A 16,886-nucleotide genomic window follows, 5' to 3' on the forward strand; every position below is an offset into this window, starting at 1 on the left:
GAAAAATTACCATCACCACGTGAACAGCTGTTTACATTTTTTAATTGTTTTGTTGTTTATCCCGTGCAACTAAGTGCATTTAAAAAAAGTATTGCTGATCCTTCGGTTAGTTAATTAATGTAAAAAAGTGCGTTTTAAAGTGGTGCAGTGCAGTGTATGTGTAAGAGGGTGAAATGAGCACGGACGATTTGCTGGTTGTTCGCCATGATAGAAGCTACGACTCCTCGCCAACTGCGTCGCCAACAACGCCACCGCCCCCAACGGGAGCCGCAACAGCGCCTGCGCCCAGCTCTTCATTTGATCGCCTGCGCAACACCTTTCGACGAACGGAGAGTATTTCCTCGCAGATCTTCAGCCACATCTCGACTCAGTTTACGAACGCTGCGGCAGCGGCGGCTGCCTCTGAAGTGATTGATGGCACGACTCCCTATTCTGGGGAGACTACAGCACCAACTACTCCACCAGCCACTGCTCCTGCCGCCAATACTACTGAAGCGGCAGCCTCTCCATCACCATCCAAAATAATCTCGAAAAGAGCAAAGCGTGGTAAGTTTTAGTTTTAGATTCTAAAGTTAGTTCGTACTTGTATACGATTTAAAAAGGCCAGTAAATTTCGTAAGCAAGTGAACTGCACACAACAGCTGCTGCAGATACAGGAATAGCCTGCACGAAAAAGCTCGCTATTTCTAACAGAGCACAAAAGCTTATTAACAGAGTGTTAACAGTCTCCCGGTTCTAGCCGGTTGACAAAAAGAAGAAGAAGACGAATTCACAGCAAAATCATAGAAAAATCAGAGCAAAATCAGAGCAAAAGGAAGAAGAAGAACAGACGCCGGACTGGGGGTGGGGGTGGAACAGCTGTTCGTCTGAAACGGCATCTGGACACAGGCGTCTTCAGGATTCTGGCGTCTGGTGCGTGGAAAGACCGTGGAGAACGTGCGGGAGCCGTGGGTAATGGGGCCTGCTCCACCGCCTGTACCTGTGCCTGCCGCCTTCCTGCTGTTCTCTCGACCGAGAACAGCGACGGGAACGGAACCACGACGACGAGCGATACCCTTCAAGGATGTGGGCGATGCGCACGCCCTGGACGTGTCGGTGGCGGAGAGGCGCATCTACTGGACTGACCAGAAGACCAAGTGCATCTTCCGGGCCTTTCTCAATGGCTCCTATGTGCAGCAGATCGTGGACTCGGGTCTGATTGGGCCGGACGGCATCCGATGGTCCGATGCGGAGGTTCGTCTCATCGAGGTCGCCCGCCTGGATGGCAGCAGTCGGCGCGTGCTCTTGTGGAAGGAGGTGGAGGAGCCCCGGTCCCTGGTCCTCGAGCCGCGCCGCGGCTACATGTACTGGACAGAGTCGCCTTCGGACTCCATACGGCGTGCCACGATGGACGGATCCGAGCTGCAAACCATCGTGGCGGGAGCCAACTATGCGGCCGGGCTCACATTCGACCAGGAGAGGAGTCGCCTCTACTGGGCCACCCAGTCGCGGCCAACGAAGATAGAGAGCGCCGACTGGGGTAAGAAGCACCCGATACTGGTTTGCAGCGACACCGATGAGCCGTACGCTGTTTCCCTGTTTCAGGACTACGACTGGAACACCGGCGACATTGAGCGGGTGCACAAGACGACGGGCGAGAACCGCAGCCTCGTCCACTCGGGCATGACTTACATCACTTCGCTGCTTGTGTGCAACGACAAGCGACAGGTGGGGCTAATACGTGCAAGATCAACAACGGGAGCTGCTCCCACCTGTGCCTGGCCCAGCCCGCAGACGGGGCACGACCTGTGCCTTGTATACGATTTAAAAAGGCCAGTAAATTTCATAAGCAAGTGAATATATAACTAAAAGAGTGTGAACTGCACACAACAGCTGCTGCAGATACAGGAATAGCCTGCACGAAAAAGCTCGCTATTTCTAACAGAGCACAAAAGCTTATTAACAGAGTGTTAACAGTCTCCCGGTTCTAGCCGGTTGACAAAAAGAAGAAGAAGACGAATTCACAGCAAAATCATAGAAAAATCAGAGCAAAATCAGAGCAAAAGGAAGAAGAAGAACAGACGCCGGACTGGGGGTGGGGGTGGAACAGCTGTTCGTCTGAAACGGCAAAATATAATCATTAATTGGATAAAATTATGTGGATAAAATTAGCTAATATTCGACAGAATATTATGTATAATAGAACTTGAACTCGTCAGTATATTAACAGTATATTTTTAAAATGAGACGGTATCTTTCGGTATATTCCTGAGGGTAGGACGGTATATTTTATCGTCACTTTTGTCATAACGGTATATCTAAAGTGACGGCGTAAAATTGCAATTGTTCAGAGTTTAATTTAATAAAAGAAGCCATTTGAAGTGGTTTCCACCGCAAAGACACATCACACAAAAGGTAACAACAATTGCAAGCGTTTCCACCCGAAAGCAGCAGCAGCAGGAAGAAAAGAGTGCCTGGCTGTGCTGTGCGGGGGGGAAATGTGTTTGGCAGCTTTGAGATGTTGCAACTTCTCCTAATGTCGATATGTATATGTATTTTTATGGCTACACACTCACACCCACGCGAACGAACACATGCAGCAGGCCCTAAATCGAAGCCTGAATAAAAAAAAAATGCGCGGACTCGTCGAGGATACGAAAAGGACAAAATTGTCCCAGAACAACAATAATAATGTGGCCACCAGTGCGACCAGTGGAAGTCGTCTCAAGGCATCCTCGACGGCAGCCATGTCGAGTGCCAGCAGCACATCCGCCAAGCCCTTGAGGAGTGTCGTTAAAACGCCAACGACAACTACGTCATCGGTGGGACTGGGACTGGGCGGAGGAGCCAAGAAAACGTCACAGAGTATGCAGCAACAGCAACAAAAACAACACGAAGTTGGCAAGTCCGCCAAGTCGTCATCAGGGGCAGCAAGTGCCACAGCAAGGGCGGCAACAACCGCACAGCCAATTGCAAAAACACAAAAGGGTCAGAATCCACCCCCACAAATGCAGCCCCAGTCGTCGTCGTCGAAGGCGCCACAGAAAGAGGCACAACCACAGCAGCAACAGCCGCAGCCGCAACCGCAGCCGCCGGCACAGGCTGTACCCCTTCAGCCGAGCAACAACAGCAGCAGCAGCAGCACGACAATCGCCCTGCCCAAGGCCTCGCATGCCAACCACACTAACGAGGAGCTGGCCAACGGCGTGCAGGACACCATTTACCTGTGCAACTTTCGTGTGTCCGTGGACGGCGAGTGGCTGTGCCTGAAGGAGCTGCAGGATATCGATGTGGCCGGCAGTCAGCAGGCAGGCGGAGGCGTCGGCGTCAACCAGCCACACACTGGAAACTCCAGCTCCGGCCACGGTACTGCTGGGACACATGCCAGTGGCAGTGGCTCCCAGTTTGGGAAGCGGAACAGCAAACGCTTCTCCGGATTGTCAGCGGCCGGAAGTGCTGCCGCGGCTCTCGAGGATAATGGTATTATGGCACTTGAAAATCTAATCGGTCGTCGTCTGTGCGACATGGTCGGCTCCAATGCACTCAATGCCTCCCAGTCGCACTCCCAGACGCAGTCGCAGCACAAAAATGTGGGCCTCTTCGCAGAGTGGTCGCATCTCTGTAGGTTGCTTCTTTCTGTTGCTTCTTCTGTTGTATCTTCTGCTTGCCAGTTTATACCTTACCTTAAACCTTATTCTTTGTAGCTTGTTGCTTTCTCTTCTCATTTTTTTGTTGTCTCAGATATCAGCCATCTATCTGGTTCTGGTTCTGATTCTGATTCTGGCTCTTGATTGATATATTCATTTTGGCATGTTACTCTGCACTTACGAGTATGTTGCACCTTCTTTCCTTTGCTTGCACTCAACATAGTTTAATGGGGAATTATATTGCAGGAGACTAGACGAACGACAAACGAATAGATAGATAGCTAGGATCGTTCTTTACCCTTTTCTACCACGTCCAAGCATCACTACCGTTCCGTTTCAGTGTCATTCGAAACGAATGTATCCGTTCGCTTAAGGGAAACTTCTACGCTTTGCGCCGAATGGTGGCCCACACAACGGAATAGTTAACTCAACTCAATTTAATTCATAAAACAGAAACGAAAATCAAAAAATTTTAATTTGACAATCAGATGGAACCTCCTTCTACGATGCTTGAATCCTCAAAAATCGTCTCCCATCCTGGCGAGTCCTTCGGTGGCTGTGGGGTTTTTCAATTAATTTGATGTATCCTCACACGATCTCAGTCTGACAATTCGCTTACACCCCTCACATTACAGCCTCCTCCTGATAGCCGTGTCTCCGTGGGCTCTGCTTTCGGATCGGACTTCTTGCTGGGCTTTCGTCGCTCATCCTGGCCCGTGTCGGTCTCTGTGGGGGATAACAGGGGGTAATGCGGTGGGAATTGGTATTCCGTAAATAGGGGAAATCTCACCCAACTTTTTTTCTTTTCTTTTGCTCTTCTCCGGAGGTTTCTCCTTTCGTTTGGTCTCCTTTGGCTCCTTCTCACACCGGTCTTCCCTACACCGCTTGGACGGCTTTTGCTTCTCGGGTTCCTTCTCATGTTTTTCGGTCTGCTTGAAGCCCTCACATCGCTCCTTGTCACACCGCCTGGCCACCTTCTGCTTCTCCGGGGCCCTGTCCGTGCGCTCAGTTTCTGTGGTATTGGTTCGATACGACTCCAGTGTGGGCATTGTGTATCTTCCCTGATCCAGTGCCTCCTCCTTGCCGGCAGGCGAAGGAGGTTTTCTTCTGGGCGAGGGACCTGGGGTAGCTGCATCCGATTGCAGCTCGGAGTCGTCAGTGTCTAGGGGATGGAACGCTTGAGTGACCTTTTGCTTGAACAACTTGGTGGTGGGCTGGCGCTTCTTCTTGGGGTAGTACTGGTCCGGGGAGCTGCGGGAGAACTTCACGGGCAGGCACTTTCTGTTGAATTGGCAGGCCAGCGAGGAGGTGGAGGTGTGTGACTCATCGAGGAACCTTCGGAAGTCTGCCAAAAGAAGAGAAAACAAAGGAAGAGAATAGATAGGGCTGGCATCTATGGATCTTACCATTGTCATTGCCTTGGGGGGACTTTTCCGATTGACTGATCTCAATGGGCGACGAGTAGTAGGATCCGTGGATGGCCATTCTCCGGGGCATCGAGGGGTTCGAGTCGATGGCTATTTTCGTACTTTTCGGCTCTTGCTCTGCCGGCACTCTCCTACGGTTGGGCCTCGGGGTGATCTGCGGCTTGCGACTCTTCTTCATGCAGCAGTAAATGAGCAGCAAAAGGAATAGCAAGAACATGACCAGAAACAGAGCCAACCATGCCACGAATGCGGCTGAGGGATCATCATCGCACTCCCGGCACTCCTCTCCATCCTTGTTGTAGTGTTTCTCCGCTTTATCTTCCTCCTGCTTTTTGGTGTTCGCGGAACGACTCTGCTTGAGGCAGTTGTCTCCTGTCCCATCCCCAGCTCCTGCGACTGCCACTCTTCCGGTGTCCGTGACATCATCCGTTGTTTGCTGATAGCCTCTGAAACACTGCTCCTCCTCGCCCTCGCCCTCGCCTACAGGCTGCTTCGCTTTGCTCTGGTCTTCGATCTTGAGCATCTCGTAGACCTGCAGGACGCCGCCCAGTCCGGGATAGAAGACCTCGTCTCTGTAGTGCAGCTGCAGGCTCTCGCGGATCCAGTTGCGCAGCTTCCTGTTGTACGTCCTCTGGCACATGCCCTGGAAGCGGTAGCACTGGGTCACCGTCTGGAAGAACTTCACCAGCACGAAGGCCGACTGGGGGCAGCGCAGGTTGTAGATGCGTCGCTGCTTCAGCGGCAGGTAGATAAGGGTGAGGTGCCCGTTCCCGTCGACGGCCTCAAGGCGGGGCAGCGGGACGATCATCTGGTCGTTCTGCGCCTCCTTGCAGCCGGAGCTCTGCTCGAGCAGCGCACAGCTGAGCGCGTCATCGTCCCCCTCCTTCGGGGCAGCGGGCAGCCTCACGGGTCTGATTCGAACGCTCTTCAGCTGGCTGAAAACGTCCACCATGGGCGTCCGCCAGCCATTGCCGTTGGTGTTCAGCACGATCCGGCACTGCTGGTAGAGGCTCACCAGCCGCTCCGTCGTGTTCAGCTTGAGGCGGCCGGCGTAGAAGGAGATCTGGGCCACCGGCACCAGGTAGTAGCGCAGGTATCCCCCCAGCGCATCGTAGTAGGCCCGCTGCAGCACCATCCTCGCCTCGTCCTTGGCCTTGCTCTTGATGATCCGGTTGACCGTGTGGAAGTACTTCATCAGCATATGGATGACGCTGTCGCAGAGCAGGCTGCTGGGGAAGGACTTGGGCAGCAGCGACTCAAAGTCCCTGCGGGCGGCTATCAGCGCGATCTCCTCCGCGGAGAAGCACTTCCTCGTGCTGCTGCCGAACAGATTGGTGCCGAGGAAGAGCTCTTTCGCTTTGTTGTTGGCGGACCTGTGGGATACCTCTGGCAGGAGTTCCTCCCTGGGTGCCACTCGGGGTCTTTTGCCCCTGTGCCTGCCTGGAGGGTCATCCGGGACGGATCTCTGCCACGGCGACGCTTGGTTGCCGTTCAGGTCGTTCCGCGACTGCTCCAGCTCCGAATTGAGCATGGACTGGAGCGTGAGCTCGTCCTGGAAGTCATTTGGCACCTCCAGCGTGGAGAGGTCGATGCTGTACATGGGACAACCTCCCGGCGTCAGGAAAAACACCAACGCGAGCAGCACATGAATGTTCATTACTAGTTGTCATTCCAGTTGTCAAAGTTTGACGCAGAAATCCCTTTCGAAACGCCTACTAGCTGGCTGTAGCATTAGCCCTAGTCCTCAATCCTTAATCCGTAGTCTCGTTGCTTCGCTGCACCTCAGAATCCACGACTCAGAATCCACTTTGCCTTGTGGCCTTTGCCTGTTCTTGCAGCGCGCGACACCGCGGAGATCGAGCGGAGTAACTTGGTGAACATCTGCAAGCTGGTCGTCAAGGAGCTGCTGGAGCAGTCGCTGCGCTTTGGTCGGATGCTGGACTCGGACCATCTGCCGCTGCAGCACTTCTTCATCGTGATCGAGCACGTGCTGGGCCATGGGCTGCGGCCCAAGAAGGGCCTGCTCGGACCCAGGAAGGAGCTGTGGGACCTGCTGCAGAGCGTCGAGCACTACTGCCCCGAGGCGCAGGACATTACGGCCAGTGTACGGGACCTGCCCACCGTTCGCACGCACATCGGACGGGCACGGGCCTGGCTGCGGATCGCCCTCATGCAGAAGAAGCTGTCGGACTACCTCCAGGCGCTGATCGAGCACCGCGATGACTCGCTCTACGACTACTACGAGCCGCATGCCCTGATGATGAGCGACGAGGTGAAATCCACACTCTAGATCCGTAGTCCTGTCCAGGATAATCTTATCCTCTCCTCTGTCAGATCGTTGTGATAATGGGCATTCTGGTGGGACTCAATGTGATCGACTGCAATCTGTGCGTGAAGGAGGAGGACCTGGACTCGCAGCAGGGCGTCATCGACTTCTCCCTGTACCTGCGCTCCAGTTCGCGCAGTCCCGATGTCCCCGACGACAGTGCCCCGCCTGCGCTGCTGGATGCCACCGGGCAGGGCAACATGATAGCCGTGCTCGACCAGAAGAACTACATCGAGGAGCTGAATCGTCATCTAAAGTGGGTTCCCAGCAGTCGCAAACCTTAGCCCCCCCCCTCTCAACTTCCCCCTCTTTTAGTGCCACCGTTGGCAATCTGCAGGCCAAGGTCGAGTCGCTGACCACCACCAATGCTTTGATGAAGGAGGATCTGGCCATTGCACGCAACAGTCTGCTGGCCCTGCAGGCCGAGAACCAGGCCATGCGCCAGTCCAGCCAAACGCAGCAGCAGCAGCAGAAGGACTCGGACAACAGCTCTGGCAGTGGCTCCGAAAAGGAAAAGACCGAAGGGGTAAGCACGGATCTGTCTGAGGAGCGGCGCAAGAACGGCGAGCTGGAGAAGGAGCTGAAGCTACAGGTGTCTCTGAAGGCAGAGTCGGACATGGCAATGAAGCTGCTGGAGAAGGACATACACGAGAAGCAGGACACGATAGTCTCGCTGCGCCGCCAGCTGGACGACATCAAGCAGATCAACCTGGAGATGTATCGCAAGCTACAGGTGAGTATTTACACGAGACAGAACCGAGACACACCACACCACACCACACAACACTCATCTTTCCACATTCATCCTCCCATCATCTGGTCGCTAGAGTTTTGGTTTTTCTCTGTTTGGTTCTCTTTGGTTTCAGTTGATTTATGATTTAGTCAAGCATATCCCTGCAATCGAATCGGTTTAAGCTTATCAATTCTGAAAAGAAATCCAAAGTCAAATGTACTCCTCCCTCGTTTTGCCACCAATTTAACCAGGAATGTGAAGATGAACTCACACAGAAGGGCGAGATGGTCTCGCGCTTGCAAACGAAAGCCTCACAAATTGGTAACATTTTACAATCGTTAGAAAAGAAGTACGAGTCGAAGCTGAACGATCAGCACGGAGCAGGAGGAGGAGGAGGAAGCGTATTCGGAGGAGGAGCCAATGCCGGGGACCGTTCGCCCAGCACCAGACGCCAGCAGAATCTGGAGAAGTTCGAGGCCCTCACCAAGAAGCACAAACACGACGCCGGGCCACCCATGAAGCGGATGCACCTCAAGATGGATGCCTTTCCGCCGTTCGATCCCAACAAGTATCGCAAGTCCCCATCGAGTGCTGCAGCTGCTGCTGGACCCCAGCCCCTGGAGACCCTAGAGCCCCTGGAGCCACAGGAAGCCCAAAGGAATGACCCAAAGACGCCCACAACCGCCAAGTCGCTCAACGATGAGCTGGCCGAGGCGGCAGCAGATATAACCCAACACTTTGGCGGCGATGGATCACGCAGCGACTACACATTGTCCGGGATTGTGGAAACCGCCGCAGCGGGCGACTCTTAGACGCGTATTAATTGTAGATAAAGAAGAACAGAACCCCATTAATCTATGTATTGCGAGATATACTGCGCATAGTTGTTGCCTCCTTACTACTCCCATACTATATTTATGTATCCAAGGCCTTGGCGTGCACTCAAAGTCCATGTCCATGTACGGGTCCCTAGGCCCATGATAGTGTATAGGAAGCCTAGACAGAGTATATGTAGACTTTGTTAAAGGTTTGACTAATAATATGCAACCTGATAGCTTAATTATCTGCCCACTCCCCCTGAGCCCCAAAGGAACCCCTGAGAGATGGAACAATCATAAATGATGTATGATGATATATGAAGAACAGAACGTATTTATGTATATATGTAAAAGAAGCTTCAGTTTCAGATTCAGATGAGAACTGTAAGCACGTATATACATACACTCAGAGAAAATTACACCCACAAAAATAGAGAAATCAAATCGTACTCACTTTGATTTAAACAGACATGTTTTAAATACGGCTCACATTTAATCTAAATATAAAACACTTCAAAATATATTTAACCTAAATATGAAAATGTTTAATTTAACTTTGACATGTATTTATTTTAAATATGAAATACACTTAAATAAAATAATTTCATATTTATGGCAAAATGTAAGTGAAAAAACTTTTGAAATCTATGTTCAAATATTAGAATGTCAGGTCTACTTTTTTCTCTGGGTGGTATGCATGGACATACTCGTATTGATATATGTATGCCCTGCCCAACAGCTGCGCTTATCGCTTATATTGTAATACTGAATGTACTATATTTAATCCTAATCCTAAACCTAGTCGAAGAATACACACAAGTATTGTAATTATAAATAAATGTAACTATAATCGTAGGCCTTGAAAGCATCCTGCATATACTGCATATATATTCTACTCGTAATGTACTTCTACTTCTACTAAACCCAAAGAGAAACCCCAAGAAATAAACCTTAACCGACAGTCAGTCAGTCTTTCATTTGCCACCAAAATACTTCCTCTGAGATGGTCCCACGATGGTACAAACGCTTCTCTCTCTCTCTCTCTCTTTCCGTTGGCAGGACTGCAAGGCCTCGCTAACGCATAAAACGGAGCTGATGGACAAGCTAGAGGACCAAAAGGAGGACATGGCCAGCACGATTGAGCAGCTGGAGAAGAAGTAAGATCTCTTACGGGTGGGGGTGGGGGCGTTCTCTCTGGTTCTCTCGTAGATGGTTCCCATCATCGATGTTTGCTTTCCCTTCAACAGGTGGACCCATGACAAGAGCAACTTGGGCGAGATACTGAAGACCACGTCACAAACGCTAACCACCCAGGTCACGGCCAGCGAAGAGCGGGCGGCCCGGGCCGAAGCCGAGTCGCGTATTGAGCGCGAGTGGCGAATTTCGCTGCAGGAGAAGGAGATCAAGCTGAAGGAGAAGATAGCCACGCTTCAGGGCTGCCTCAAGGAGCTGGCCGAGGAGAAGGACAGGAATGAGAAGCTGAGGTTGGATTTGGAAAAGGCGCGGGCCCAGTGGGCCGAGGCGCAGACCACGCTGGAGGAGCTGGGCATCCAGTTGAGTGAGAGCAAGTTGAAGGTGTCGGAGATGCAGGACAACGAGAAACGACAACGCCAGCTGATGTCGGGATCCTCGCAGTCGCTGCAAACGATGCCGGAGAGCCTTGGCAGTCCCGGCATCTGGGCGCCCGACTCAATTGCCTCCCACTGCACAGGCTGCGAGCGAGAGTTCAATCTAACGCGGCGCAAGCACCACTGCCGCAGCTGTGGGGAGATCTTCTGCAGGACCTGCTCCGAGCACACGCTGCCACTGCTCAATGCCCAGGGGCAGCCGGGCAAACCGGTGCGAGTGTGCAATGCCTGCTATGCAGCAAAATGATGCAAATATTCACATATACATATATCTATAGATATCTAAGAATTATTGTAATTTGTATTTGTATGTAGTCGAAAAGAAATTGCCTGTGCGAAGCATTCCTAGCTGGCAACACACTGACGTTATACATTGAATTTTGTAATCCAATTATGTAAAACAATGCCGCCATTTGTGTGAATTGTTGAATAAATGTCTCAAAATATATTTCTGAGAATCTTTTCGCAGGTTGAATTTCCGTTTGCTCATGGTACATCGATATACAGCTGTCGACAAGTGTACCCAACACTGCAGCCCTGGCCAATGATAGTCCGCTCGGTACATTTACGGTACATTATATGATTTTCTGTACATTTTGACGTAGATATTGAAGGTATATTTACGGTTTATTGGTATATAATGGAATCAATTACATCAACCTATAATCTCGTGATCGAGATATATATAAAGGAATCTAATCAAATAATTGAATAGGTCTATATATGGCAATCTTTGAACAAAACATTTTCAATTTTGTTTCAAAACAGCTTTGAAAATGGAAGATTAACATTAATTAAAGGAAATAGGGTATACAGATGTCCATACTCATAGCTGAAACCAATTAACCGGAAACAATTCCGTACACACTTGCAATTTGTGCTTTGACCTTTTTTGTTTAAAATTTATTTTACACAAAATCAAGCAAAAATTACTACTTAAAATAAGGCAGTCATATATGTAGATAATTAGTTAATCGATCAAATACAATTTTGTTTTCAGTGCTGAGAGTCCTGCCTAGCTAGTTATATCAAACTGAATATTAAAATCGAGGAATATGGTTTCCGATCAAGGGCAGCAAACTATTAACCCATTGTTGACCAGTGGGTATTCAAATACACTCCACGAAAATGATTAAAAAACTTCAAGAGCTTTAGCGCAGTTAAGGTGAAAGATATCTTACTAATTTTTGTTATAATTTAAAAAAAGGGAAGGATATGATAGGATGGATCTAAAAGAATGTACGAAAAGTATTATTTTTAGCCATTTAACTCAAGCTTTTCACATATTTAAATACAGGGGGGTTAAGTGGGTTAATCAACAAATCTGCGGTAACAAATGTTTTAGAATTTTAGCTGTTAAAAAATATGGATTTACCACATGCACGTGCTGCGCTATAAACGATTTCGATGTGAAAAAGCCAAGTAGCGCGACCAGCCCATTGGTTAGTTAGCACAACTCCCCCCCGCACTGCTGGCGGCGGCCGCTCTGGCATCGATTTTTATTCGTACCCGAATGCAGCAGAATTTTACAAAACTTTCCCACTCGAAGCACCCAAAGTAAAGCCGGATCGGAACAGAGCATTCAGAATACGGACGGATATGAAAGAGAACGGACACATCACCCTTACGCTCTCGTCAGGGGCGGTAGCCAGCTCGGATGAGCGGGGCCGAAAGAGTCTGCGGCGGGTAAGAGGCCATAAATGCCCCCAAACAAACAATGAATATTCATATTTATTTTGCACGGTCTAGGCTTGGAATCAGCTGCCGCGTTGTCAACGCAATCTCATTATACTCGGCGTAACGGCCTTTTGCGTAACGGTCTTGCTCTGTTTAACCGGCGACCAATTGATTGCCGCGAGCATCAAGGATGTCGAGGAGAAGGCCATAGCTTCCTCCTATCAGCTGCGACGCGAGATCCCACTGCAGAATCCCCACCACCATCCTGACAAGGATAAGGATCTGATCGCTGCTGCTGCCACACCGTCCGAATTAGATAGGCGCCTGCCCAACCCAAACTTAGAACCCGCTAATGATAAGGTAATTGTCTACTCTTCACTGATAAGTGCCTAATTGAGAGAACGACAGAACCCCTTTATGATAAGAGCATAGCCCCATCTCCTTAATTACTTGAATTGGTTATTGGTGTCTGAAGTTTGATTCGGGGAATTGGGAGATTGTATAATGATAATTGACTGCTTTTAGTTTGATGGAAATGTTGCCTATGGGGAAGCGAACTCGGCTGAGAATGTGGTTCGAGTGCCAGATACACCAGCTGTGGCACTGCCGGCGCTGCTGGACAAGACAGCGGACAACGACGGCAGCATCGATATACTGAACAATGTGGAGGAGCCCATCGAGCGTCTCCCCATTGAGCAGCTGGACGAACGCGAACAGCTCAACGAAGCCATACGGAGTCCCTTACACTTGGGCGGCATCAGCATTAAGCGGCACCTGAAGAAGATTCAGCCGCTCTTGGCCAAGGGGCAGCACTTCCATGGCGCCACAAATGAGCGACAATCCGCGGTAGTGGCTGCCTTCAAGCACTCCTGGGCCGGCTACCAGAAGTACGCCTGGGGTCACGACAACCTGAAGCCCGTCTCGCAGTTCTCCCACGAATGGTTCGGCCTGGGCCTGACTATTGTCGACGCTCTGGACACCATGTACATAATGGGGCTCGATGAGGGTGAGTGACCACTGATTTAAATATCCGATCTAAGTTCTAAGCTGTTTGGTTCCCGCAGAGTTCAAGGAGGCTCGTGACTGGGTGGATCTTTCCCTGCGCTTCAGCACGAAGCGCGATGTGAATCTCTTTGAGGTGACAATACGTGTGCTGGGCGGTCTGCTGTCTGCATACCATTTGAGCGGCGACACGATGTTCCTCAGCAAGTCGGCGGAATTGGGCAATCGCCTGCTGCCGGCCTTCCTCTCGCCCTCGGGCATTCCCTATTCGGATGTGAATCTCGGCGACCTGTCCGCCCACTCGCCGAAATGGTCGCCGGACAGCTCCACCAGCGAGGTAACCACCATCCAGCTGGAGTTCCGTGACCTGAGTAGGTCCACGAATATTTCCATTTATGAGAACGTAAGTCAAAACACCAGCATCTGTTCTTCTTCCAAGCACAAAAGCTTATCAGGCACATGCACATTTCAGGTCGTAAATAAGGTAAATGAGAAGGTCCACGAGCTTGACAAGACCGATGGACTGGTGCCCATATTCATCAACGCCAACACGGGCACCTTCCGCAACTATGCCACCATTTCGCTGGGAGCCCGTGGCGACTCCTACTACGAGTATCTGCTCAAGCAGTGGATTCAGACAGGCCGCAATGATAACGACAAGTGAGTAGAACAGAGGAGAAGGAGTTTATAGACCTATCACACTCGATTCGTTGCAGTCTCATTCTGGATTATATGCAGGCCATTGATGGGGTGCTCACGAAGCTGATGCGCCGCACCCCACGTGAGCACTGGGTGTACATTGGGGAGCTGATCAACGGCAAGGACTTCAAGCCCAAAATGGACCATCTGACGTGCTACTTGCCGGGCACCTTGATCCTGGGCCACCAGAACGGCATGCCCGACTCTCACCTGATACTCGCCAGAGATTTGCTGGACACATGCTATCAGACGTACATGCAGCACCCCACCCATTTGGCGGCCGAGATATCGTACTTTGCACTGACGGACAAGGAGGAGCACGACATTTATGTGAAGCCAAACGACGCGCATAATTTGCTGAGGCCCGAGTTCATCGAGAGTCTGTATTACTTCTACGCGATCACTGGCAATCGCACATATCAGGACATGGGCTGGACCATCTTCCAGGCGTTCGAGACCCACGCCAAAGTGAATGCGGGCTACACGTCGCTGGGGAACGTTCGGAATACGCAGAACACGCGCATGCGGGATCTGATGGAGAGCTTCTGGCTGAGCGAAACCCTCAAGTACTTCTATCTGCTGTTCAGCGACAATCGCAAGGAGATCGATCTGGACCAATGGGTCTTCAATTCGGAGGGTCATCCACTGCCAGTCTATCCGCCTAAGACATAAATAGCATCTAAGCACAAGACTACTAGAAGTTTGCGCAACAACAAGCTGTGCATGGGAGCCGATTTGCGCAGCATTTAAGCTGCCACAACCGTATCGTACTTTAGCGCAAATGCCAAATACTATGCTAAGCTATGCAATGGCTAGACAGCCACAACTGGCCGCCTGGCTGTGTAGGGAGTAGGGTAATGCCCCCACACGAATATAAAAACCTATCACCACTATCATCAGAGCAGTCTACAGCAGTCGATTCTGTATCATATTATTTGTTCTAATTCGATACCTGTTATTTCGTAATAATTTATTTCTCTCGTATAAGCACCTACCACTAATCTCTGGTTGGGGCAGGAGCCCTCTCTCATTAGTTGTAGCATCTTACCGCTGGTAGCACCACCAATCGAATCAATCTGCAGGTCTTACTTTTGTAATACCCCCCACCCTGTAGTCGAATATTATGTATGTATCTAGCAGTAGTACGTTTATGTTTGCAGAAATTTTAGCAACTGGCGGCACAAAGTCGATTTGTGTGTTCGAATATGTAGGAAAGGAGGCATGTGTGTAATGCAAGGATTGAATCTGACAGGAACTCGAATCCAAGTCCCCAAGTTATAAGCAGAGCCAACAATACATACGTGTTGAATAAAATGCAAATAGTTTTTAAAATTGTATGGAATTTTCTTTATTTTCCTAAGAACGTTGTCACCCAGTACGCATGAAATGCATGAACTTTGATTGCATTTTCCTTTCACTTTTAGCTGGGTTTTTTCTGATTTCTCTGTTACTTGTTGCGTTTCGTTTCGTTTTCAGTGAGATTTTATGTTTGTTATCTCCCCGTTACTCAAAGAGCATAGGGATGATATATTAGTTTTCTTTATGTACTTAATGTTTATGACGACTATGAATGGATGGGCTTAATAAACTATGAAATATTAAACTGTTTTTACTTTCTTGTTTCTCTTTTTTTACTCTCTCTCCTTATGCCGATGATGCCTGGTTTTTCTTTCTATTAAAATCTTTAGTTTTCTCTTTATGTTTTACATTACATTTAGACACATTTTTAGCTGAACAATTCTTATGACGGGTGTCTGTTGTGGATGGGTGTCGGGTGTCGGATATCGGGGGTAATCTGAGTTCTCTTGAGTCTTGTTCTAAATACAACTTAAAACAATTCGCATTAATAATCTAGCAATAGATTTAAATTTATTCAGTTTTTGAGGTTTTTCCAAACTTAAATTATTCTATTACATGTACATTTTTACACGAAAGTTATTTGTCTTTGAATAATAACTAGAAAGTGCTGGGAACTTCTAGTTGAAGCAACACATAGGGGACACAAGGGATGGGGATGGGGATGGGATCGTTAGGGGGTCATGGAGGCCCGAATATTGAAGCACATCTTAGATTAATGATACCTCTTGAAAGTTCCCTTACTGACTATACGTAATACAAGCATTTCCCTTCCATTCCATTCCCTTTCATTCCATTCCATTACGTCCGTCTGGAAGTACGTATCATAGTAGGTGTTTTTTGTTTTTGTTTTGTTTTGTTTTGGTGGTGGTATTAAAGTAGTAGTATTGTAATTGCTTGGAAACATTACAATTGCTTTGCTCTTTCATTAATTCGTTTTTGCTTTTTTTGTTTTTGTTTTTTTTTTGTTTTTGGATAAACTTCGTAGTGTCTTACTGTGTTTAGACTTTTAATCGTAGTTATTACTTATGTTTTACAAGCTAATCAGACATCTATATTTAAAACGTGGCACAAATCACAAGTCAGATTTGTCGCAAGATCAAGATACAATTGATACGATTCGTTAAATTTCCATTTTGTTTGTTCCTCTCATCGATCCATCCGTTCCATTGAAGTGTAGAAGATAGTATTATTACATTATAGATTCAATAATTTATAAATGTTTAAACTAAATTGGCTAAAATTGTGATTTTTGAACTGCTTTTGGTTTGCTTCGTAGTTGCCAGAGCTGCTGTACGGTTTGCTCGTGCTTAAATCCCTAAGATCTTTCCATAGCATTGCCGAAATATATCCCTCCTCCTTCTCCTCCTCATCATTCTCCCGACTGACTCTTCATTTCATTCAAATTGAGCACACGTCCATAGGTTTGTTTCTTGATTCGTTTGTAATATCAGAAGCAGCCATATGGAAAGTAAAGTGCTTTACGTATCTGCTATCTGCTATCGTCCTGTTAAAATTCCTATCAACTTATATTCCATTCCTGAAACTGCTCAAACTATATACACAATCTCTTTAGTAATACTCGTACATAAGG

At 48.9% G+C, this 16,886-nt stretch overlaps 4 protein-coding genes across 12 annotated transcripts; 3 read left to right on the top strand and 1 right to left on the bottom strand.

Moving 5' to 3' along the window:
• Window positions 1-19: 19 nt before the first annotated feature.
• On the top strand, window positions 20-11,006 carry LOC108155731 (RUN and FYVE domain-containing protein 2). 8 transcript variants are annotated; one of them, XM_017286740.2, is made up of 7 exons: window positions 2,286-2,394; window positions 2,580-3,459; window positions 6,892-7,325; window positions 7,388-7,635; window positions 7,695-8,112; window positions 9,990-10,087; window positions 10,178-11,006. In XM_017286740.2, the coding sequence occupies exons 2-7, from the start codon at window positions 2,613-2,615 to the stop codon at window positions 10,803-10,805; spliced, it is 2,673 nt and encodes an 890-aa protein (XP_017142229.1). In that variant the 5' UTR covers window positions 2,286-2,394; window positions 2,580-2,612; the 3' UTR covers window positions 10,806-11,006. The 8 variants fall into 8 exon arrangements, with proteins under 8 accessions (XP_017142234.1, XP_017142233.1, XP_017142231.1 ...); XM_017286741.2 differs by having other exon boundaries at window positions 2,288-2,394; window positions 2,583-3,459; XM_017286744.2 differs by lacking the exons at window positions 2,286-2,394; window positions 2,580-3,459 and adding an exon at window positions 24-546.
• Window positions 611-1,710, top strand: LOC117187420 (low-density lipoprotein receptor-related protein 6-like). Its single transcript, XM_033390073.1, has 2 exons — window positions 611-1,519; window positions 1,585-1,710. Exons 1-2 carry the CDS (start codon window positions 955-957, stop codon window positions 1,611-1,613), a joined length of 594 nt encoding a protein of 197 aa, XP_033245964.1. The 5' UTR covers window positions 611-954; the 3' UTR covers window positions 1,614-1,710.
• On the bottom strand, window positions 4,046-6,840 carry LOC108155733. 2 transcript variants are annotated; one of them, XM_017286748.2, is made up of 4 exons: window positions 5,033-6,836; window positions 4,417-4,971; window positions 4,246-4,352; window positions 4,046-4,182 (listed from the first exon to the last, which is right to left on the bottom strand). In XM_017286748.2, the coding sequence occupies exons 1-4, from the start codon at window positions 6,708-6,710 to the stop codon at window positions 4,111-4,113; spliced, it is 2,412 nt and encodes an 803-aa protein (XP_017142237.1). In that variant the 5' UTR covers window positions 6,711-6,836; the 3' UTR covers window positions 4,046-4,110. The 2 variants fall into 2 exon arrangements, with proteins under 2 accessions (XP_017142237.1, XP_017142238.1); XM_017286749.2 differs by lacking the exon at window positions 4,046-4,182 and having other exon boundaries at window positions 4,249-4,352; window positions 4,422-4,971; window positions 5,033-6,840.
• Window positions 11,007-11,859: 853 nt separating the features above from the next.
• Window positions 11,860-15,544, top strand: LOC108155025 (endoplasmic reticulum mannosyl-oligosaccharide 1,2-alpha-mannosidase). Its single transcript, XM_017285580.2, has 6 exons — window positions 11,860-12,244; window positions 12,308-12,595; window positions 12,761-13,241; window positions 13,300-13,640; window positions 13,710-13,897; window positions 13,954-15,544. Exons 1-6 carry the CDS (start codon window positions 12,158-12,160, stop codon window positions 14,606-14,608), a joined length of 2,040 nt encoding a protein of 679 aa, XP_017141069.1. The 5' UTR covers window positions 11,860-12,157; the 3' UTR covers window positions 14,609-15,544.
• Window positions 15,545-16,886: the final 1,342 nt, after the last annotated feature.

This window comes from Drosophila miranda, chromosome 2 (assembly GCF_003369915.1).
Source record: "Drosophila miranda strain MSH22 chromosome 2, D.miranda_PacBio2.1, whole genome shotgun sequence".
Classification (NCBI taxonomy): Eukaryota; Metazoa; Arthropoda; class Insecta; order Diptera; family Drosophilidae; genus Drosophila; species Drosophila miranda.